Source organism: Podarcis tiliguerta (assembly GCF_965153285.1).
Source record: "Podarcis tiliguerta genome assembly, chromosome: 8".
NCBI classification, from domain to species: Eukaryota; Metazoa; Chordata; class Lepidosauria; order Squamata; family Lacertidae; genus Podarcis; species Podarcis tiliguerta.
The window spans coordinates 12487994-12510899 of record NC_139541.1 but is presented as its reverse complement, the minus strand read 5'-3'; the positions used below and the strand labels follow the sequence as shown (position 1 = coordinate 12510899).

The following is a 22906-nucleotide window of genomic DNA, read 5'->3' as shown; positions in this document are numbered from 1 at the left end:
GCGGGGTGGTCTCTCTTGGAAGGTGGTGGGCTCTCCTTCCTTGGAGGTTTTAAGCAGATGTTGGGTGAACATCTGCTGTGGATGCTTAAGCTGTGATTCCCGCATTGCCGGGCGGCGGAAGAGATAACCCTCTCAACTCTACAGTTCTACGATCCTATAAATAGTGTGTCTAGTGAGTTGTTAAGAAGAGGGTTCAGCACTTACACATCACATTGAGGAAGATGTTTCCAGATGCTAGCACCACTTTCTCACGCGTTGCTCTGTCGTAAATCCCCACGTGGCACTCATAGGGGCCATTGTCTGAGATACGGACTTCAGGGAGCCTGGAATTACAAAGAAGAGGGAAAAACAAAGGTGAGAAGAAGAAGAAGAAGAAGAAGAAGAAGAAGAAGAAGAAGAAGAAGAAGAGTTTGGATTTGATATCCCACCTTTCACTCCCTTTAAGGAGTCTCAAAGCGGCTAAGATTCTCCTTTCCCTTCCTCCCCCACAACAAACTCTCTGTGAGGTGAGTGGGGCTGAGAAACTTCAAATAAGTGTGACTGGCCCAAGGTCACCCAGCAGCTGCATGTGGAGGAGCGGAGACACGAACCCGGTCCCCCAGATTACGAGACTACCGCTCTTAACCACTACACCACACTGGAGACAGTGCAAATTATAGGGCTATGCACGGACCTTCCGATCTGCCCTGTGGTCCCCAGAGGAGGGTGATTTACCCTGTGCCACCCCTGGGGTTCACCCACCCTACCTCAGATCCATCCCTGAAACAAGTTGGATGCAGGGCTGGGTTTTTGGCTTTTTAAAGGGGCATTTCAATTCTCAAAATTCCTCTTAAATGTTAGGGGTGCTGGTTTCTGCTCCTTCACGAGTGGCACAAGGGAGCAGTTGCTAAGCAGGAAGAGTTGCTCGCAAAGGGGCACCCGCACCCTGCAGGATCAATGCCTCCCCTCAACAGCTGTTGAGCAGAGGTACTAATCCTGCATGTTGAGATGTCAGGCAGGATGGAGAGATGTGGCTTAGGTCTAGCTTCTCCTGGGAAGATGCACACTTAGTCCTGAAGATCTCGGCCATTTTTGCATCCTGCCTGCTTCTCCCTCTTGCCTGATGCCACACTCACTGACAGTCACAGATCACACTGGACCAATCCGACTCGACCCGAAGTGATCTGCAGCTGCATGTACCTGATTGGGTTGAAGCCAAAAGCTTGCATCCAATGCACAGCCCCAGTAAAGCAGCGGGTAATTCTACAGTGTAACAACCTCAGATATGCAGATGACACAACCTTGATGGCAGAAAGTGAGGAGGAATTAAAGAACCTTTTAATGAGGGTGGAAAAGGAGAGCGCAAAATAAGGTCTGAAGCTCAACATCAAAAAAACGAAGATCATGGCCACTGGTCCCATCACCTCCTGGCAAATAGAAGGGGAAGAAATGGAGGCAGTGAGAGATTTTACTTTCTTGGGCTCCATGATCGCAGCAGATGGTGACAGCAGTCGCGGAAGACACCTGCTTCTTGGGAGGAAAGCAATGAAAAACCTAGACAGCATCTTAAAAAGCAGCGACATCACCTTGCCAACAAAGGTCCATATAGTGAATAAACAGTCACAAACTTTTTATTGATAATAATCAGCTAAATAGTTTCAGGATCTATACAACTTTGTAACATGCAGAAAACAGCATTCTTAGAGAAACCAAAGACTGGAACTGAGGGAAGTTGGGGGGTGGGGTGGTGGTGGGTGGGTTTTGTGGGGGAGGGGGGAAGGAAAAATGGGGGGGGGGACAAGGATGATATGTTTGTGGATAATATGTCTTGTTATAATTTTGAATAAAAAAAAATTAAAAAACAAAGGTCCGTATAGTGAAAGCTATGGTTTTCCCAGTAGTGATGTATGGAAGTGAGAGCTGGACCATAAAGAAGGCTGATTGCCGAAGAATTGATGCTTTTGAATTATGGTGCTGGAGGAGACTCTTGAGAGTCCCATGGACTGCAAGAAAATCAAACCTATCCATTCTGAAGGAAATCAGCCCTGAGTGCTCACTGGAAGGACAGATCCTGAAGCTGAGGCTCCAATACTTTGGCCACCTCATGAGAAGAGAAGACTCCCTGGAAAAGACCCTGATGTTGGGAAAGATGGAGGGCACAAGGAGAAGGGGACGGCAGAGGACGAGATGGTGGGACAGTGTTCTCGAAGCTACCAGCATGAATTTGACCAAACTGCAGGAGGCAGTGGAAGACAGGAGTGCCTGGCGTGCTCTGGTCCATGGGGTCACGAAGAGTCGGACACGACTAAACGACTAAACAACAACAACAACGTCTCAGGATGTGATCACAAGAGATGCTCTTGCCTCCCCCCCCCCAGCTGTGCTCATGATATCATGATTGCAGTAAGCCAGAAAGTGGATTGGATTGTCTTCATTGTCAAGGTACCAGTGCACAATTTTCAAGCTCTCCACCCCAGCCAACAGTTTGCTGTTCTCTACAAAGACTGGCATCAGCTTTCCGGGATTTCAGGCAAGAGATGTTCCCAGCCCTGCAGGGAAATGTTGTTGTGGATTGAACCCGGGACCTTCTGCATGCAACACGAAAGTCCCCTCCCCCCCACGAGACACATCCTTTTCTTCCCCCATGGCCCTTCTTCGTCTCCACCTCCACCTGCAACTGTTTCGCCAAGTAACATTTGCAAATGAGAGAGACAGAGGAAGAAACTCTCTCTTGCAGGCTTCTGAATGCAAACAGAAGAGAGAGCGAGAAATTAGGGCAAACTCTTGGATGCAAGAGAATTCTCTGTGGAAGTTGGGAGCAGGGGTTAAGCTGAGAGAAGCATTGATCTCTCTTCACCTCGATGCTCTGGCGCCTGACACTTCTCTGCTCCAGTATTAAATTCATCATGTGACATAACTTTAAATTAAAAACTGGTCTGAAGAGAGGGGAGGGGAAGAGGTAGTGGGGGGGCCAGAGAAGGCCATCAGGGGGAGAGCAACAGAAAATCAAAGTGTCCCTACCTTGTCGCAGAGTCCAATTTGGAACGGGAGCTAAAGAACGAGCCTCCACGGACAGCAATCATGAAGGGCTCCTTGGTTGGAAAAAGACAGATTGATGGGATCGGGCTTCTGGTGGGCCCCCGATATTATGAGTTAATCAAAGGATGCTGGCACGCTGGGGAGGCCGAGGTTTCAGGAGGGCAGATGCAGAACTCCAATTACAACCTCACAAGAAGAGGGAACCAGTGGCTTTCTTGGCACAGGGTGAGAGAGGGCTAAGGAGGCCAGAAATATATTGGGCAGAACTGTGAGAGAGAACGGAGGAAGAGGAGGAGGGAGAAGGTGTTGGCCCGGATGGAGAGCTTGAAAACCGAGCACCAGTACCTTGATAATGAAGGGATGTGGCCCTGGGTAGAGCATCTGTGTTGCATGCAGAAGGTCCCCCAGGTCCAGTCCTCAGGTAGGACTGGGAATGTCTCCTGCTTGAAGATCCGGTGTAGACAATGAAGGAGAGTCCACCACCTTCCAAGGTCTTAACCATAGCATTTTTACACTGTACACCACAGTTGGCATGAAAACACGATGCTGGACTAGATGGGCCTTTGATCAGATCTGCAGAACTTATCATAAGAACTTGAGAAGAGCCTGCTGGACCAATGGCCCATTTAGTCCAACATCCAGCTCTCACACTAACCAGATGCCCATTCTGGGAAGCCCTTAAGCAGATTCAAGCACAAGAGCTCTCTCCCCACATCCTGTGCTTTCCAGCAACTGGGATTCAGAAAGATGGCTGCCTTCAGCTGTAGAGGCAGAGCTAGTAGCCATCAATAGCCCTCTCCTCTATGAACTTATCTATCACATCCCCTCTTACTGACCTTTTTTCTGAACTAAGAAGTCCCAAATGCTGCAACCTTTCCTCCACCCCCCTGATGCTTTTGGATGTCCCTTTCCAACCCCCCCCCTCAACTCCGTGATATCCTTTTTGAGGTGAGGCATCCAGATCTGGACATAATATTCCCAACGGGGGTCGCACCATAGATTTGTAATGCCATTATGATATTGGTAGTTTCATCCGCAGTTCCTTTTCTAACAATCCCTAGCATGGGATTTAACCCTTTTTCACAGCCGATGCTCACTGGGTCATACGTTCCTAAGTATTTTTGGGGCGCTTCCCCAAGGGGAGACGCCATTCCACTTTCCTCCCCTTGTGTGGGCCATCGCTGAAAACTTGAGCCATGAATTTCATTGGCCTTCACTTGACATTATTCCTGCCTCCCTCCTGTAATCTTACCTCCCCACAGAGCTGCCTCCTTGCTAAAGTGGATTAAGTAGGCAGGAGAACATTTTTTTCCCTGGGAATTGAGTACCATCGATCGGCTGTCTGGTTAGTAGTCAGTATTCAGATAACCGAGGGAGGGGGAGAGAGAGATATGTCAGGGGGGGCTGGAACGAGGCTTCTTTTTTTCACTGGCGATGGGGCTCAGGGATCAATAAACTATTAATAAACTGCAGAAGGTTTTAAGGAGAGATCTGTGTAATGCAGTTTAGCAGCTGGAGTTTACCAACACTGACAGCACTTCAGAAGGGTAAGTAATTGTGTTATTGGAAGGAGGGGGAAAGAGGCACAGGGGGAAGAGGTGGGGGAACCAAGGCCACTGGTGGATCAGGGATGGGGACAGATGCTCACCGCAGCAGGACCAACCACCACCAACAACCAACCACCTAGCATTTGTGGGGGAACAGAGCTTCAGCTGAAAAGTTCTGGAGCTCAGGATTCTCTCTCCCTCCCCACTCCCATTCCATTAGTCCACCAGGTCTTTGTGAACAGGCCAGCTTTGGCGCTGGAGACTTCAGACTTTAAAAAATGGAATGGAGAACCTGTGCCCTCTCAAATGTTATTGGACCACAATTCCCATCAATATCACTAACTGTTGGCCATGCTGGTGAATGTCAGAGTCCAGTGACATTTGGGAAACACAAGTTCCTTATCCCTAAACCAGACCATCACTTGCTCTCATTGCCTGTAGCAGCTTCCATCATAACACTTGTCTTATTTTAGTGCTGGGATTGAGAACCTGCAGTTATTTAGATGTTGCTGGACTTCAGCTTCCACCATCCCTGATCTTTCTCCATGTTGGCTGAGTCTCATGGGAGTTGGACTCCAGTAACATCTGGAAGGCCACAAGCCCCCCATACCTGAACTAGACTCTCTTGGCTTTACTGCCTCCAGCTGCACCATCTTAGCTCTGCCTTCTTTCAATGCAGGGATGGAGAACTGTGGTCTTGTGGAAGCTGTTAGATTCTGACTCCCATCATCCCCAACTGGTGACCACACTGACTGATGGAAGTCAGGAGTCCAGCTACATCTGGAAGGCCACAGGCTCCCCATCCCTGACCCAGACCACCACTTGCCTCTTCTGTCCCATCACAACTCTGTTTTTAGTTAATTCAGGGATGGGGAACCTGTGCCCTCTAATCCTTGATGTTCTTCATTTACAACTCTCCTCCTCCACCACCATTGGTGATGCTGGCTGAGGCTGAATGTTTGGAAGGTCACAGGTTTCCCCATGGGCTGTGAGTCAGGTCAGGGGGGCTTTGCCCTTCCTGAAGAGTTGACCTCAAACTAAGCCAGATGACCAAGTCCATCTAGTCTGATGTCAGGGACTGGCTGGATGAGGAAGAGTGGTGGAAGTCGCCTGACCAAGATCCTCCCTGGGAAAGCAGAGAGGGAGAGTATTTGGATCCTGATGGTGGGAAACTGGTCACACCCCAAAGGAGGGGAGCCTGGGAGCTTGGAGGATGATGAAGAGGAAGAAACAGGCAGGTGCCCCAGCTCAGGGCAGAGACAGGAACCAGACTTTGCAGCTCCACCACAGAGTCACACCAACAGCTTCTCTGCTGACAGCCTGCAAGTCCCCTCTCACTCCCAGAAAAAGGCATTTATTGCATGTTAGCGAGCAGAAAGCCAGGCAGAAACAGAGAGGGTCCCTTGGGGCTTGCTGTAGACAGAGGGAGGGGCTTGACACAGAAGGGTAGGGAGTGAAGGGGGAGCTACAAGCCAGTCCGGGCAACTGCTTCATCTAGACAGGAGCAACCCTTAGACGTCTCAGTGTGTTCTCTGTTCTTGCTTCCTTAATCAAGAAACAAACTATAAGTTAGCTGGTGTTTCACTGATCTGTGAACAACCTGTTCTCCTTGTCGACTCCCGGACATCTGAAATTGTCTATCCTTCCAGTTTCGGTGCCCTAGCTATTATTGAGTTGCAACTGCTGTCATCCCTGTATGATTGCTTAAGCTGGTTGGGGATGATGGGGGTTGAAGTCCAGCAACATCTGAGGACTGAAGGCAAAGGGGTGTGTGTCCTCACACCCCCCCATAAGTCTTTCACTGAAGAGGCACTACCAGTGATTGAAATTTCAAGTGTTCTTCATGCAAATCGTACGCTTTCCTACTGAGCTACAGCCTCTCTCTCTTTCTCCCTTTGGAAGTCTGATCTCAATAAGTTGTCAGATCAAAGCAACACCCGTCGCTAGACAGCCTCTTGCACACCCCCGCCCACTCTAAGTTAGCCTTGCAAACTCAGAGCTGTGGATGGTGTGTGTTACTTAAGCTACTTTGAAAGTTACTCCTTTGAATCTGAGCCACAGCTGAGGATGGGCTAGAGAATTTTGTTCCGTCTTCTTTCCACAGCAAACTGGCCCAAGACGATTCTCCTGAAGCGGCTGGAAAAATCGGAACATTATGATTCTATGATTTTATGATTTTGTTAGAGAAAAGATGCATGTGGGAGGGAATCAATGCTTTATGGAAGAATGCACTGAAAAGTGCATTTGTCGTCAGGCTGCCATGGGCATTCTCTCCCCAAGCAGCCAGAATGTCTGCAAGCACATTTCGTGACATCACAGCACCTCATTCAACAGCCGCACCAGGCAAGCTGGTGTACCCTTGTGTGTCTCAAGCCTTTTGCAGCTAAAATGCAACTCCTGTTTATCCCTTCTCCTCCTTTTTGGCAAGGCCTGTGAGGTTTTCAAAACAGCTGGCGTTTTTTCGGTCCCTGCTCCCAGCTCCACGGGATGCAAATCAGCCACTGTATCTGATTTAAATATGTTGGGTTGATCCAGGCATCTCTGGCCGTGGCCAATTAATCCACCAGATGAAGGCGGAGATGAGATTCTGGGGAAGGAAGGCAGGAAGAAGGGAGCTGGTTTGCCGGAATCGGAGCATGTCTCGTTGCAGAGCCGAGAAGGCTTTATTGCTCCATTTAGTGGGTGTTGAACTCTTCCCCCCCAAAGCCTTTAAAAAGCCATTAAGAGCTTCCAACCAGCCCCACCACCCCATCCCCTTCTCCTCTCGGCTTCCAAGGCGGATGCAATCATAAAATCATTCCGTGGGATGAACACATCCAGAGATGGGGGAGATCAAAGGATGGTTGAATAAGAAACACAGATTGGACAAGATGAGCCACTCAGATTCAACGTGCTGGAAAGGTTGGCACTTTGGGGAGGGGGAGGAGAGGGGGGGGTAAAGACCCTCATCAAGGAGGATGGAAATGACACGCAGGGTCACATCCTGCTAAAAACAAACAAACAGGCAACATGCCCCAATCTCCGAAGCGAAGGAGCTCTTGGCTGGCAATTATGGCACTCCCGAGTTAATGTTGTTATAATTAGCTGCGCTGCGCAGTTCATTACTAACACCTCGTTGCATCGGTGGCAGAGTTCCAGTGACCCGTTGGGATGGAGGACAGGTTCCTGCCGGCTGTGCGCCAAGGGGGTTCTTCTCGACTCTGTTCCTCCATTTCAAGGCAACCTCATCTCTCCCGAGGGGAGCGAGTTGCCACCATGCTGCAATGGCTTTCATTGCAGAAGAACATCAGGAGAGCCCAGTGGGGCTGGATCAGGCCAAAGGGGGCCCGTACTAATAATTATGCATTGCCGTTTATTAAATTTATATACTGCCCTTTTCCAAAGATCCCAGAGCATAAAAACACAAAATACATAACACAATCATAGAACTGTAGGGTTCGAAGTGAGGCTGATGAGCATTTAGTCCAACCCCCTGCAATACAGTAATATGCAGCTGTCTCATACGGGGATCGAACCCGAGACCTTGGTGTTATCAGCACCATTCTCTAACCAACTGAGCTATCCATAATGCAACATAACAACAGCGAAACCAGCATATCCCCTTCCCCAGATGCATTTAAAAAACCATAGATTGTTTCATTGGCCCAAGGCCTGGGAGAAGTGTTTTTGCCTGACACTTAAAGATATGCAACAAAGGAGCTAGGCAAGCCTCCTTGGGGAGTGCATTCCACAAGTGGGGGGCCACCACAGAAAAGGCCTGTTCTCACGTTGCCGGACCTTTCGTGGAGGAGGCACACAAAGAAGGACCCTGTCAGATTCTGACTGCAGGGCCTGAATCGGTCCATAGGAAGGAGCTGCTGGGTCAGGCCAATGATCCATCTTGTCTAGCATCCTGTTCTCAGTGGCTAACCAGATGCCTGTGGGAAACCCCACAAGCAGAACATGAGCACAAGAGCCCTCTCCCCTTTTGTGGCTTCTAGCAACTGGTATTCAGAAGCATTGCTGCTCCAACTGTGGAGGCAGAGAATAGCAATCCTGGCTTGTTGTTTAGTCGTTTAGTCATGTCCGACTTTTCATGACCCCATGGACCAGAGCATGCCAGGCGCTCCTGTCTTCCATTGCCTCCCACAGTTTAGTCAAACTCATGCTGGTAGCTTCGAGAACACTGTCCAACCATCTCGTCCTCTGTCATCCCCTTCTCCTTGTGCCCTCCATCTTTCCCAACATCAGGGTCTTTTCCAGGGAGTCTTCTCTTCTCATGAGGTGGCCAAAGTACTGGAGCCTCAGCTTCAGGATCTGTCCTTCTAGTGAGCACTCAGGGCTGATTTCCTTTAAAATGGATAGGTTTGATCTTCTTGCAGTCCATGGGACTCTCAAGAGTCTCCTCCAGCACCAGAATTCAAAAGCATCAATTCTTCGGCGATCAGCCTTCTTTATGGTCCAGCTCTCACTTCCATACATCACTACTGGGAAAACCGTAGCTTTATGTATACGGGCCTTTGTTGGCAAGGTGATGTCTCTGCTTTTTAGCAATCCTGGCTAATAGCCATCAATAGCCCTCTCCTCCTCCATGAATTTGTCTAATCCTCTTTTAAAGCCCCTCTAGATTGGGGGCCATCACTGCCTCCTATGGGTGAGTTTCATCATTTGGCTAATCACTGATCCTGTGGGGCATGGGTGCTTCTTTCTAAGTGGCCTTCCTGCAGGAATGTGATTTGTGAAGGGGGATCTCTGCCTTCCACCAACAACCGCACAGAAGCACTTCATTCTATAACTTTTTGTTGCCATTCCCTCTGGTTCCTTACACTAGACCAGGAGTCAGCAAACTTTTTTGGGAGGGGGTCGGTTCACTGTCCCCCAGACCTAGTGTCAGGCCGGACTGCATAGATGTGCATGTGGCGGAGGGGGCTTCTCTCTTCCCAGCCCCTCCCCTCCCCCTGAAGAAGAAGAAGAGGAGTTTGGATTTGATATCCCGCTTTATCACTACCCGAAGGAGTCTCAAAGCGGCTAACATTCTCCTTTCCCTTCTTCGCTCACAACAAGCACTCTGTGATGTGAGTGGGGCTGAGAGACTTCAAAGAAGTGTGACTAGCCCAAGGCCACCCAGCAACTGCATGTGGAGGAGCGGGGAAGCGAACCCGGTTCTCCAGATTACGAGACTACCATTCTTAACCACTACTCCTCCACTGCTCTGCCTGTGGTTTGGAGCCAGTGGTGGTGGTGGCGCCTCTCCTTTTTCGGGCCAGCTTTCCTGGGCGCCAGGTGCAGGGCCAGCAGGCACGCCAAGCTCCAGCCCACTGCGCGGCCATGGGGGGAGGCCGGCTGGGGGGTGGCAAGGCTTCCTACCAAAGCCCAGCCCCCTTCCTATGCAGGGTGGGGATAAGCCAGGAAGAGGGAGGGAGGAGGGAGGAGACATCGCAGTGGTGAGGGGGGGGGGGAAATGCAAAAAAAATGGCACCCAAAAAAAAAATTGGGGGGGAAATGGCGACCACACCAATCCAAGCGGCGATTGCAGAACCATTTGCGGGCCAGATCTAGCAGGCAATTGGGCCTGATCCAGCCCACAGGCCTTAGTTTTCCGACCTCTGCACCAGACAGTGGGACTTAGTTCTGAATAAAAATGCTTCAGATTGTAGTGTAAGGCTGCACAGTTACTTGGGAGCAAGCTCCATTGAATACAGTGGGGCTTACTTCTGAGTAGACAGTGTAAGTCTTAATTTACACCCCCCCCCATTTGTTTTTCGAGATGTGCAGGGGAGGAAAAAAGGAAAACCAGGACATTCTGGGATCAAATCAGCAACCAGGATGGCTTCTGTGTTTCTGGGACTGTCCCTGGAAAATCGGGACACTTGGAGGGTATGGAGAAAGTGGGATATAAACTTAATAAGCAAAGGAAATTGGGAATGCCTTTGGCCCTTGTCTTGCGCTGGCCTAACAACCTCTCCTTCTCCCTCTCTCAGAGTAGGAATCTAGGCCGTAGGGTGGTGAAGAAAGAAGTTTGCTAACGTTGCACTCCTCTCTCCTTTTTCTCCTAATAGTTCTCTGAAGCTTTGATTTTCTTTTTTGTGTGGACTTGATTTGTTTATAGAGCAACATCTTCACCTTAAAAGGGAAAACAGCCGTGGCAAAGGAACCCTGCCCAGAGCTACGTTTATTCTGCCGACGTTTCGTTAGCGGAGAGCCAAGCATAGTTTATCTCAATGGCACCGAGGGGGGAATGGATTTTCTCGCTGCAACTTGGGCTGGGAGTTTTGCGGGTAAGCTGAGCTGAGTGGGCTTAATGAGATCCGGGAGCATACGTTATCAACACAGCATGCCAAGGAAAGGCAGGGGGAGAGAAAGAGAGAGGGAGGGAGGGAGGGAGGGAGAGAGACTACATCGTGTGTCCATAAATCCAAAATTGGGGTGGGGAGACTTCAACCACCGCAAAACAATTTCCAGTTTAAAGCTTCCTCTTGGATGGCTGAACTGCACATCCTCTCCTCCCAGTAAAAGAAATCTGGCTGTTTAAGAGAGTGTTGCTGCCGCTTACATGAAAGATGGCCCACAAGGGGAAAAAACAATGTCCCAGCTATGCTGGGCTCTCCACATGTCTCCTAACAGCAGCCCTGCTATGGATATTTTATTATTAAATTTGTATAAAGGTAAAGGTACCCCTGCCCGTATGGGCCAGTCTTGACAGACTCTAGGGTTGTGCGCCCATCTCACTCAAGAGGCTGGGGGCCAGCGCTGTCTGGAGACACTTCCGGGTCACGTGGCCAGCGTGACATCGCTGCTCTGGCGAGCCAGAGCCGCACACGGAAACGCCGTTTACCTTCCCGCTAGTAAGCGGTCTCTATTTATCTACTTGCACCCGGGAGTGCTTTCAAACTGCTAGGTTGGCAGGCGCTGGAACCGAACAACGGGAGCGCACCCCGCCGCGGGGATTCGAACCGCCGACCTTTCGATCGGCAAGCCCTAGGCGCTGAGGCTTTTACCCACAGCGCCACCCGCGTCCCCCATTAAATTTGTATACCACCCTTCATTGGCTGATTATTGTAACTCACTCTACGTGGGGCTGCCCTTGAGACTGACTCAGAAACTCCAGCGGGTGCAGAATGCTCCTTACGGAGTCCTTGCTGTGGGATCACATTCATCCAGTGCTTTACCAACTGCATTGGCTCCCGATGGAGTACAAGATCAGGTTTAAGGTGCTGGTTTTAACCTTTAAAGCCCTATACGGCCTAGGACCCTCATACCTACAGGACCACCTCTCCTGGTATGTCCCACAGAGGACCTTACGGTCTTCAAATATAAACATCTTGGAGATCCCGGGCCACAGGGAGGTTAAGCTGGCCTCAACCTGAGCCAGGGCTTTATCGGCTGTGGCCCCGATCTGGTGGAACGCTCTGTCACAAGAGACTAGGGCCCTGCGGGACGTGACATCTTTCTGCAGGGCCTGCAAGACAGAGCTGTTCCACCAGGCCTTTGGCCAAGGTGCAATCTGACTCCCTCCTCCTGTAATCCTCATAGCACTCTAGCCCAATGGTTACCATTAATTTGATTCTGAATTGATTTTAGAATGAATTGATTTTAGAATGCATTTCAATTAATTGATTGTGATTTTATGTAAACTGTGTTATTTTTACTGTTGTTAGCTGCTCTGAGCCCGGCTTCAGCTGGGGGGGGGCAGGATATAAATTATTATTATTATTATTATTATTATTATTATTATTATTATTAATCTCAAGGTGGCTCAGATCATAAAAATACAAGATTAAAACACAAAATCTGTAATAAAATCAAGAAAAATAACCAGTGTCCCCCCCAACCCTCTTCCACAAACATAAAAGTATATAGGATGTTCAAAGACCTGGTTGAAGAGGAAAGCTTTTGCCTGGTGCCTAAAGGTGTATAATGAAGGTGCCAGGTGAACAGCCCTGCATAGAGCATCCTTGGGGAGTGCCTCAGCCTTATCTGGATTGAGCTTGTTGGCTCTCATCCAGTCCATTAGCAAGGCAAAGCAGCACAGTCCAGCACACCCAACGCCACACCGGCAGATGTAAAAGAGAAGTCGAGCTGTGTGTCCTCAGCATATTGCTGACAACGTACTCCAGAAACTCTGGATAACCCCACTCAGTTGTTTCATGAAGATGTTAAACAGCATAGGGGATAAAACTGAACTCTGAGGAACCCCATATTGTAGGATCCACAGGGCCAAAGAACAATCTCCAAGCATCACCCTCTGAAAACTTCTATCCAAGTAGGACCGGAACCACCACAAAATGGTGCCACTCGCACCCCTAATTCAGTCAACTGCTCCAGAATGATATGATGGTTGATGGTACTGAAAGCTGCAGAGCAACTGAGGAGTCTTAACAGGGACACATTTCCCCTGTCTCCCTCTCAACAGCACATAGGACAACCAAAGCCGTTTTGGTGCCAAAACTGGGCCTCACAACCTGATTGAAATAGATCTAGAAAATCAGGTTCAGCTGCCCCAACGTAACCTGGTGAGCTTCATGGCTGAGTGAGAGATTCGAACCCGAGTCTCTCCCAGGTCCTAGTCCAGCACTCAGATCACGACATTACACTGGTTCTACAATAATATTCCATAATGAATAATCCATCTCCAGCCCTTGGTTTTCAATTCAACCACTTCAGTGTGATAGAAAGACGATGATTTAATTTAATTACTGAGCCAGGGATGGTGTATTGCACACAGGACAAGCTGGTGCCTACGTAGCTTTTGATGTCTTGAGATCAGCCGGGAAGGACTTTTCACCAGCAGTTTGTTCAAATTAGCACCCTCCTTCCCCCCCGGCACCCTTAAATGGAACTGTCAACCGGTAGCTTATTTTAATGGGCACGCCACTTTCCTGTTAAAGCTGTTGCCATCTGTTCCTGCCCTTAATTACCTGAGCACTCAAAAAGGAAAAGGGGAAGTTATTCACCATTTCTTAGAAAGGAGTGAAAAAGGGAAATGATGAACAGTGAAGGGGAAAGATGGATGAGAAGGTAGATCCATGGGAAGGGTTGTAATTAGAGTCTTGTGATGCCTACACGTGACCCCACAGAGAATTCTTCTAAATACCTCCTCTTTTTTTGCACTTCTCTGTATGCTCACAGAACTCACCCACTACAGTAACTTAATGACCACATGCCAGAGGCAATGGTGGCCCAGCAGCAATGGATGGAAATGCTACTTCTGAACATCCCACTCTATCCACTCAAATGCTTCATCCAGGGATACAAGAAGCATCATCAAAGTTCAAGGACATATTCCAGCAACACAGAAAGACTCAGGGAGGATATGAAGTGTCCAGAGGAAAGGACCAGATGGACAGGTTTGGAAGGCTACATTCAGATTCCCAGCCCTGTCTTGAGGAATCTGCCTGCTTAGATCCTTTTAGAACACTTATGGGTGAGCAATTTGAGAGACAGAACTGACACTCAAGCAACAAGGCTCCCAGTCCAACTGTAGTTGGACAGAACTTCCAGGTCTTTGCTAAGGGACCATCTGGCTGATGTTGTGTATTTTGAAAACTGTGATTCTTAGAAAACCTTGTCCTAGGAGCATCCTATTGAGGAAGACATTGGGACCCAATGAAGACCAAAAAAGGCAGCCTTCACTTCTCCATTTCATCTCTTCACTGCACCTGGAAGTAGGAAGGACTGTAGCTCAAGTGACAGAGCACCGCTTTACATGCAGAAGGTTCTAGGTATGATCCGCAGTTGGGCATGCACTCTGGACTCTAACAAGCTGCAATGTGTGCAGAGGAGGGCGACCAAGATGATCAAGGGTTTGGAACTGTGGAAGGAGTTGGATAGGTTTAGCCTGGAAAAGAGGAGCTTAGATAGTCATCTTCAAATATCTAAAGCAGAGCTTTCTGAACCTTTCAAGTTGCTGGCACACTTTTTAGACATGCATCCATTTGCGACACAGTTTTACTAGCAAACCAGAGGTTAAACTAACCCATTCCAGCCCCTGGAGGAGCGCAAGGAGCGTTCATGTGACACACCTACACACTGTAGCCTACACATTAACGTGTCGCGACACACATTTTGGAAAGCTCTGATCTAACATGAGAGAGGGAGAAAGCTTATCTTCTCCTGCTCTGGAGGGCAGGACCCAAACCAATGGCTTCCAGTTACAAGAAAGGAGATTTGGTATAAGGCAACTTCCTATGTTCCAAAGTTCAAAAGGGTTTTTTAATGGACAATTAGGAGTTTGAGGAGGAGGAGGCTGTAGTGTGCCTGGGGAAAATTTTATAACCTTCTATATGTTAGAGAACTCTCTGATCACTCTTCTGAGATTTCCTGAGCTCAGGGTGTTTGGGGGGTCTTCAAAACTCTCCAAACACAAACCCAAGACACAAATTTGCATTAAGAATCGTATAGATGAGTATTTAGGCTGACTTTCAGAGCGCCGGAGAAACTCTGGCTCATTCTGCCAGGGCTAACTGAGCTATGGGGTGACCGCATGATTTTGCGGGCGCAGCATCCTCAGTGACTGCTGGTGCCCACTGGCACTGCCGGGGCAGAAGGCAGGAAGCCCAGGAGAAGGTGGAACCAGAGCCACTGACAATCCAATCCAGTTTTGTCCCCATCTTCCTCCTCTTCCCTGCTGAGTTCTACAAGGGAAAACTGAGTCTATAAAGGGGGAGGAAGCTGGAAGCTGGGGCCTTGGCAGGACTTCCAGAAGCTGTGTCAGGCCCCTCAGACCTTCTGGAAGATGCGATGGGCCTTGTCGGGCTTTCTGGAGGCTGCAACAGGTCCCACGGGGGTGCTCCTCATGCCATGTGATGTCACAGGCCCACACCAGGCACCCACAAAGTAGCATAGAGCCTGGTGTCCCTGTAGCCATCAAGAGTTAAAAGGAAGTGGAGGACAGGAGATGAAGCGAATAAGGCTAAGCACAGCATCCCTGTATCTTAACGGTAAAGGGACTCCTGACCATTAGGTCCAGTCGTGGCCGACTCTGGGGTTGTGGCGCTCATCTCGCTTTATTGGCCGAGGGAGCCAGCGTACAGCTTCTGGGTCATGTGGCCAGCATGACTAAGCCGCTTCTGGCGAACCAGAGCAGTGCACGGAAACGCCGTTGACCTTCCCGCCGGAGTGGTACCTATTTATCTATTTGCACTTTGACGTGCTTTCAAACTGCTAGGTTGGCAGGAGCAGGAACTGAGCAATGGGAGCTCACCCCCGTCACGGGTATTTGAACCACCAACCTTCTGATTGGCAAGTCCTAGGCTCCATGGTTTAATCCACAGCGCCAGCCGTGTCCCCATCCCTGTATCTAAGCATCCTCTATAAACCTTGGAAAGAGCCAGTTTTCACTAAATCGGAGGTGCCCCTCCTTCCATCTCTAAAAGAGGACAACCCACTTGTTCAGTTCCAGCAGAAGCAGAAAGGACCGTTTGCTAACACGGCCCATTTTTCACCCCCAAGGAAAGCAGCAGCTGCTTAGCAGCGATCCTTCGCTTGCAGCACCGAAACCATCTGCACTGACCAGAACTAAGTGCCCTGTCTCCGCCTGTTCACTCCAAGCATATCTTTATCGCTAGGGAAGACTTGCCTGCCAATCTGGAGGCTGACGTAGGCCTTTACGGCTGGTCCTTTAAACCCTTGGCAGGATGCCTGCCTGAAGTTTGACCCAGTGTAGAGTTCTGCATATCGTTACAAAAATTGTTATGATAATGATGATTACCAGTGCTATTTTTCTAGAAAAAGAGGTGCTGGAACTCACCTTGAGCCAGTGGCGTAGCGTGGGTTGTCAGCACCCGGGGCAAGGCAAGTAATTTGCGCCCCCTAACCCGTGGATTTGCGCCCCCTAACCCTAACCCCCAGATGTTGCACCCGGTGCGGCCGGCCCCCCCTGCACCCCCCACGCTACGCCACTACCTTGAGCACCTCCCTCGTTCTCTTAGTGTGGCAATGGCACTCACTTGAAAGGTGACAGAACTGACTTCCAGTGAGTTCCGGCTGAAAAAAAAGCCCTAATGATAATGAGGATGATTATTTTTTTTTTTATAATATATTTATTGAAGTTTTCAAATAAAGCATATATTAGATAAGCACAACTTGTCATTGTCCATTTAACATCTCTCAATTGTTACATGGGACTCCCCCACACCTCCCGCATACACTTACATCATTATTAAATTAATTTCAAACAAATTATCATTTAACTCATCTTAATTAATAATCTTAATTTGGTTTGACATATAATTCAGCCTTAAATCTAATTTAATGGTAGACAATTATCTGCACTGGCATCCAATTCAACACTCAGCCAAATTACAATATTTTTGTAAATAAATCTTAAATTCCCTCCAATCTTCTTCCATCCTTTCTTCTCCCTGGTCTCGAATTCTGCCGGTCATCTCGGCTAATTGCATATAGTCCATCAGTTGCATCTGCCATTCTTCCACAGTGGGTAGCTCCTGAGTTTTCCAATTCTTGGCAATTAATATTCTTGCTGCTGTTGTTGCGTACATAAAGAATGTTCTGTCCTTTTTTGACACACTCTGGCCGACAATACCCAGGAGAAAGGCCTCTGGTTTCTTAGTAAAGGTGTATTTAAACACCTTTTTTAATTCATTATATATCTTCTCCCAAAAGGCCTTCACTCTAGGGCAGGTCCACCAGAGGTGAAAAAATGTTCCTTCATTTTCCTTACATTTCCAACATTTGCTATCAGACGAATGGTATATTTTAGCCAGTTTAACAGGGGTCATGTACCATCTATACATCATTTTCATCACATTTTCCTTCAACGCATTACATGCAGTGAAGTTCAGCCCAGAGGTCCACAACCTTTCCCAATCTTCAAACATAATATTATACCCAATATCCTGCGCCCATTTTATCATTGTTGATTTTACCATTTCGTCATGTGTGTTCCATTTCAGCAGCAAGTTATACATTCTTGAAAGTACCTTAGTCTTAGGTTCTAACAGTTCAGTTTCTAACTTTGACTTTTCCACTTGGAATCCTAGCTTTTTGTCATTTTTAAACACTTCTTTAATCTGAGCATATTGTAACCAGTCTCGCACTTTGTCTCTCATCTTTTCTAAACTCTGCAATTTCCAGTTATCACCATCCTTTTCTATTATCTCCCAATATTTTGGCCAGTTGGCCTCCATATTGGCTCTTTTCCAAGCCTTAGCCTCCAGGGGTGACAGCCACCTCGGAGTTTTATTCTCCAGTAAGTCTTTATATTTTGTCCAGACATTAAAAACTGATTTTCTGACAATATGGTTCTTGAAGGCCTTATTTATCTTAGCTTTATCATACCATAGATATGCATGCCATCCAAACGCATTATTAAAACCTTCCAAATCCAAGACATCCGTATCTTCAAGAAGTAACCAATCTTTTAACCAGCAGAAAGCTGCAGCTTCATAATACAACCTTAAATCTGGCAGGGCAAAGCCCCCTCTTTCTTTCGCATCTGTTAATATTTTAAATTTGATTCTGGGCTTTTTGCCCTGCCAGACAAATTTAGAAATATCTTTCTGCCACTTCCGAAAGCACTCTGTCTTGTCTACAATCTGCAGTGTCTGAAACAAAAATAACATTTTTGGCAATACATTCATCTTGATGGCAGCTATTCGGCCTAACAAAGAAAGATTTAGTCTTGACCAACTATCCAAGTCTCTCTTAATCTCTGACCAACATTTTTCATAATTATCTTTAAATAAACTCAGATTTTTTGCTGTTATGTTTACCCCTAGGTATTTAACTTTTTTAACCACATTTAGTTCTGTCTCTTTCTGAAGCTGTTCCAACTCAGTATCTGTCAAGTTTTTCCCCAAAACTTTAGTTTTTTGCTTGTTTAACTTAAATCCTGCCACTCGACCAAAGTTTTGAATCAGTTGTAGTACTCTTTTCAAACTAGACTCCGGCTCCTGTAATGTCAGAACTAGGTCATCTGCAAAAGCTTTAAGTTTATATTGTTTCGCTCCGACCTGAATCCCTTCCACCAACCGGTCCCCCCTAATCATATTCAGGAGCACTTCCAGAACCGAAATAAACAGTAATGGGGAAATCGGGCAGCCTTGTCGTGTACCTTTTTCAATTTTAAACTCTTCTGTAACCACATTGTTAACTATCAGTTTAGCCTTTTGTTCTGAATATATTGCCTCAATCCCGTTCTCAAACCCCCGTCCCACTCCCATTTCTTTTAAATTCCCCTTCATAAATTTCCAAGATATGTTGTCGAAGGCTTTCTCCGCGTCTATAAAAATTAAAACTGCTTTAGTGTTTATGTTTGTTTGTAAAAGTTCCAATATGTCTATAATGTTCCTCGTGTTAGTAAACATATGTCTGCCCGGGAGAAAGCCTGCCTGGTCTTTATGGATTATCTCACTTAAAACTTTCTTAAATCTTCGTGCCAAAACATCTGCAAATATTTTGTAATCCACATTTAAAAGGGAGATGGGACGGTAGTTCTTGAGTTGTGTCTTTTCAGTTTCTGACTTTGGAATCAATGTGATAAATGCTTCTTTCCACGATTCAGGCGCCTTCTTCCCCTCCATTATTTCATTACTGACCTCCAACAAAGGTTGTATCAAATAATCCTTCAATGTCTTATAGTAGTTAGAGGTCAGTCCATCTGGCCCTGGTGATTTGCCCTGTTTCAGACTCTGGATGGCCTGTTCAATCTCTTGTCGTGTTATTTTGCCATTCAAAATTATTCTATTTTCTTCTGACAGCTTTGCTAATCCATTTCTCTCCAAAAATTGTGTAATCTCTATTTCATCTTGTGGCCCTTGAGTGTATAACTTTTTAAAATACCTCTGGAAGCACTTTCTAATCTCTCCCGGGTTCTGAATGTTCCTTCCTTCAACCTCTAAGTTTGTTACTGTATTTAGTCTTTGTCTCCTTTTCAACTGCCAGGCTAGCAGTTTCCCACATTTATTTGCCGATTCAAAAGTTTTTTGTTTCATTGTTTTAATCTTCCATTCTATTTCCTGATTTATCAGTTTGGAATATTGTGCCTGATAAAGTTTAATTTCTCTCAGAATCGGTTGGGACTTCGGGTTAGATCTTAACTTCTTCTCCAACTCTTTGATACTTTCCAGAATTTTATCTTTCTTTTCATTTTGCAGTCTTTTCTTTAAAGAATTCTGTTGAATCAAGAACCCTCTCATCACAGCTTTACTTGCATCCCAGATAGTTCTTTTTTCCACCGTAGTGTTCAAATTAATCTCAAAATAGTCCTTTAAAGTTTTTTGGGCCTTCTTTACAATTCTTTGGTCTCTAAACAGGCCATCATTCATCTTCCATCTAAAGGAGCCGGTTGGGATCAATGTCATATCCATTCTCAAGGCGTTATGGTCGGAGCATGTTTTAGGGCAGATTTTCACCTTCCTCACCTTAGGTGCCAGACTTCTAGTTATCCATATTTGGTCGATTCGTGTCCAAGTCAGTTGAGCTTCAGAAAAGAATGTTCCTTCTCTCCCCAAGGGGTTTCTAACTCTCCAGATGTCAACCCAGTCCATATTGTCAGTCATTTCAAAAAAGGTCTTAGGTAGTCTTCCCTCTTTAGTAATGTTCTGGTTCTGTGACTTATCCATATTTGTTGATGCGACCCCGTTCATGTCCCCCATCATGATGACGTTGTTGTAATCCAGATAATCCAGCATAGTCTCGTGCAACTTCTTATAAAAATCCGATTTACCTTCATTTGGAGCATAAATTCCTAATATCAAAATTTTTTCTCCTTGATACTGTACTTCTATTGCGAGGATTCTTCCACTTTCATCTTTAAAAAGAAATTTTGGTGAAAGGCTCTCTTTTGCATAGATCACTACACCTCTCTTTTTAACTGTATCCGATGATATAAATTCTTGACCAAGCCTTTTATTTATTAACACCTTTCTATGGAGCCTAATCACATGTGTTTCTTGTAAGCATATAATGTCCAATTGTTCCTTTTTTAAAATATGAAAAATTTTAAACCTTTTTTCAGGACTGTTACAGCCATTTATGTTCCAGCTCAAAAGCTGCAGAGACATCCTGGATAGGTCTGGTTATTCTTTCTGGGGTGGTACCTTGTTCTCCGGTCCTTGAGGATCCGAGGGGGCGGGCTCCCCTGGAAGTTCTGGCGCTGGCAATCCAAGTCCTTTGTGGAGGTCTTCTCCGTGTGCTCCCAAAAACTTGTCTCTATCTTCCACTGTTTTGATTTTGATCTTTCTCCCTCTGTAGGTAAAGGATAATCCTTGTGGAAACTCCCACCTGAAGATAATTGCGTTGCTTCTCAACAGTCTTGCCAATTCCGTGTAGTTAGATCTAAGGTCCAGCAACTGCTTAGGAATGTCCTTGTAGATTTCAATTCTCTTGCCCAAAATGTCTAGTGACTTTTCGTAGTGCAGGCCCAAAATCTTGTCCCTTTCCTCCTTTGATCTCAGTGTTATCAAACAATCTCTGGGCTTCTCTGTCCTTCTGACTCTGCCAAGCCTGAAAGCAGATACGATTTTAAAGTCTTTTTCCTCTAACTTCCAAAACTTGGCAAATTCCTTAGTTAGAAATTCAATAAAATTATCTTCTTCCACCTCTGGTATTGACCGTATCCTCAAGTTGGTCTCCCTGTTTCGCAGTTCTGTCATCGAAAAGTAAATCTGATGTTCTCCAACTTGTTTGCTGAGTGGTCTTACTTCTTTCTCAAGTTCTTCCAGTCTTTGACTAGTATCTTCAGCCAGTTTACGATTTTCACCTACAGCCTCCTTTAATTCTCCAATAGACTGGGCATTCTGTGCAACTTGTCCAGTCAGCTTATTCAAGCTTTCTGTGTTCTGTTCAATTTTAGCTGTATGCAAATCAGCCTTCTTGTCCAGAGCCTCCAGTTTCTCCAAAATTTTCTCCAAGACAGAGCTACTTGTCCCTGAAGCCATATCTCCCAGGTGCAGCTCCTCTGTCTCACCCTCCCCTGCCTGTATTAGGGAGGCCGCCTCTATGTCTGGAGGCAAAGTGGAAGGCAAGGCCGGCACAGAAGATCTACGCTGTGAGGCTGCAGATAAAGTTAGAGTTGTTTGTTTGGTCCTTCCTCTTCTCCTTGCGCCACTCATTCCAAAGTTATCTGTAATCCAAGGTCAATCCAAGTTGTTCCCATGAGAAAGCAGAGTCCCAGATACAATAGTCAAACAGAGGCCGGGAAAGGGAAAGTAAAACAAAGTCACTGCTGTAAATCCAAAATCCTCTAGAGGGAGCTTAATACGTCTTCAGGGAAAAGATCAAATCCAATACGTCTTCAGGGAAAAGATCAAATCCAAGTTAAACTTATAAATTTAAATCCATGTCCATCGCCTCCACAATGTATTATTTTTAGCAGAGTAAAACTTAAAGCAAAACAGTGTTTCTTACAGTGCCTTGACTGCAACAGTTTCAAAGTATCCAGTTCCAACTCAGAATGTTTCAAAACCTGAATTCAATGTATCCAAAGTTGCAAACTGGTGTTCATCCAGGCAGCTCCAGCACCAGAGATTCTTATTTATTTTGTAATCCACTGGTGCCACAGAAGAAGGATATCAATGCACCCCCAATATGACCAGCAAAAGTCAATAGCTCAAAGTCTTTCACTCAGAAAACTGCTTTAACAGGGTGCCAGCATTTAGTTAACGCATAACTTTTTGTCTCCACTCCTCCTGCTCTTTGCTTAAAGTTCAGTATAGCGGGAGATGGGCTTCCTGCTTATCCTTACTCCGTTTTCAGCCAGATTTCAACTTTTTTAAAAAAGTTTTAAAAGTTTCAGAAAGTTCTCAAAAAGTTTCAGAAAGTTGACAAAAGTTTCAGAAAGTTTTCAATGTCCAAATTTACTCACGGGTTGTAGTTTCCAAAGTTCAGAAAAGTTGCAGGAAGAAAGGACAGCGCTGACCGGCCACAGCAACGCGGCTTCACTTCGCTGTTTGCGCAACGACCCACAGCGCCGCTACCCCCTCCGCGATCCGGAGCCCCTTACGGGGTCCCTTCAGCGTTTTGGGGGCTGCTTCTGGCGCCCGCCGGGTCCCGAGACCACAGGCTTCTGCCACCTGTGGTTTTCCTGAATGGGTCTCCGCTTCGCCGTAGCGGACGACCCGTTTACAGCGAAGCTCCCTTCTCCTTACTCGGAGAAGGCAGCCATTACCGGTCGCGCCGCCTCCGGAAGTCGATAATGAGGATGATTAAATAATAGGTGATATGATATGCATAAGGGAGTCCTTGGAGCACCCCACATTTGCCTAACCGTGGCTCCCATAGTTTCAGGTCAGGGATCACAAACAAGAGACTTTAGCCAGGAGATAGAAGCAAAACAGCGGCCTGTAGACCTGATCTTTATTGTTGCAAGAAGACTTCAACTACCACACAAAAGAAGCAGA

At 46.8% G+C, this 22906-nt stretch overlaps 1 protein-coding gene across 3 annotated transcripts in view; it reads right to left on the bottom strand.

The window, feature by feature from the left end:
• The window catches only part of IGSF21 (immunoglobin superfamily member 21), a 236356-nt gene that overhangs the window by 55164 nt on the left and 158286 nt on the right, over positions 1–22906 (bottom strand). For all 3 annotated transcript variants that reach the window (XM_083454074.1, XM_083454073.1, XM_083454075.1), the window contains one exon: positions 205–323. In XM_083454074.1, the coding sequence (XP_083310200.1) occupies positions 205–323 (119 nt within the window). The remainder of the gene's footprint in view (positions 1–204; positions 324–22906) is intronic.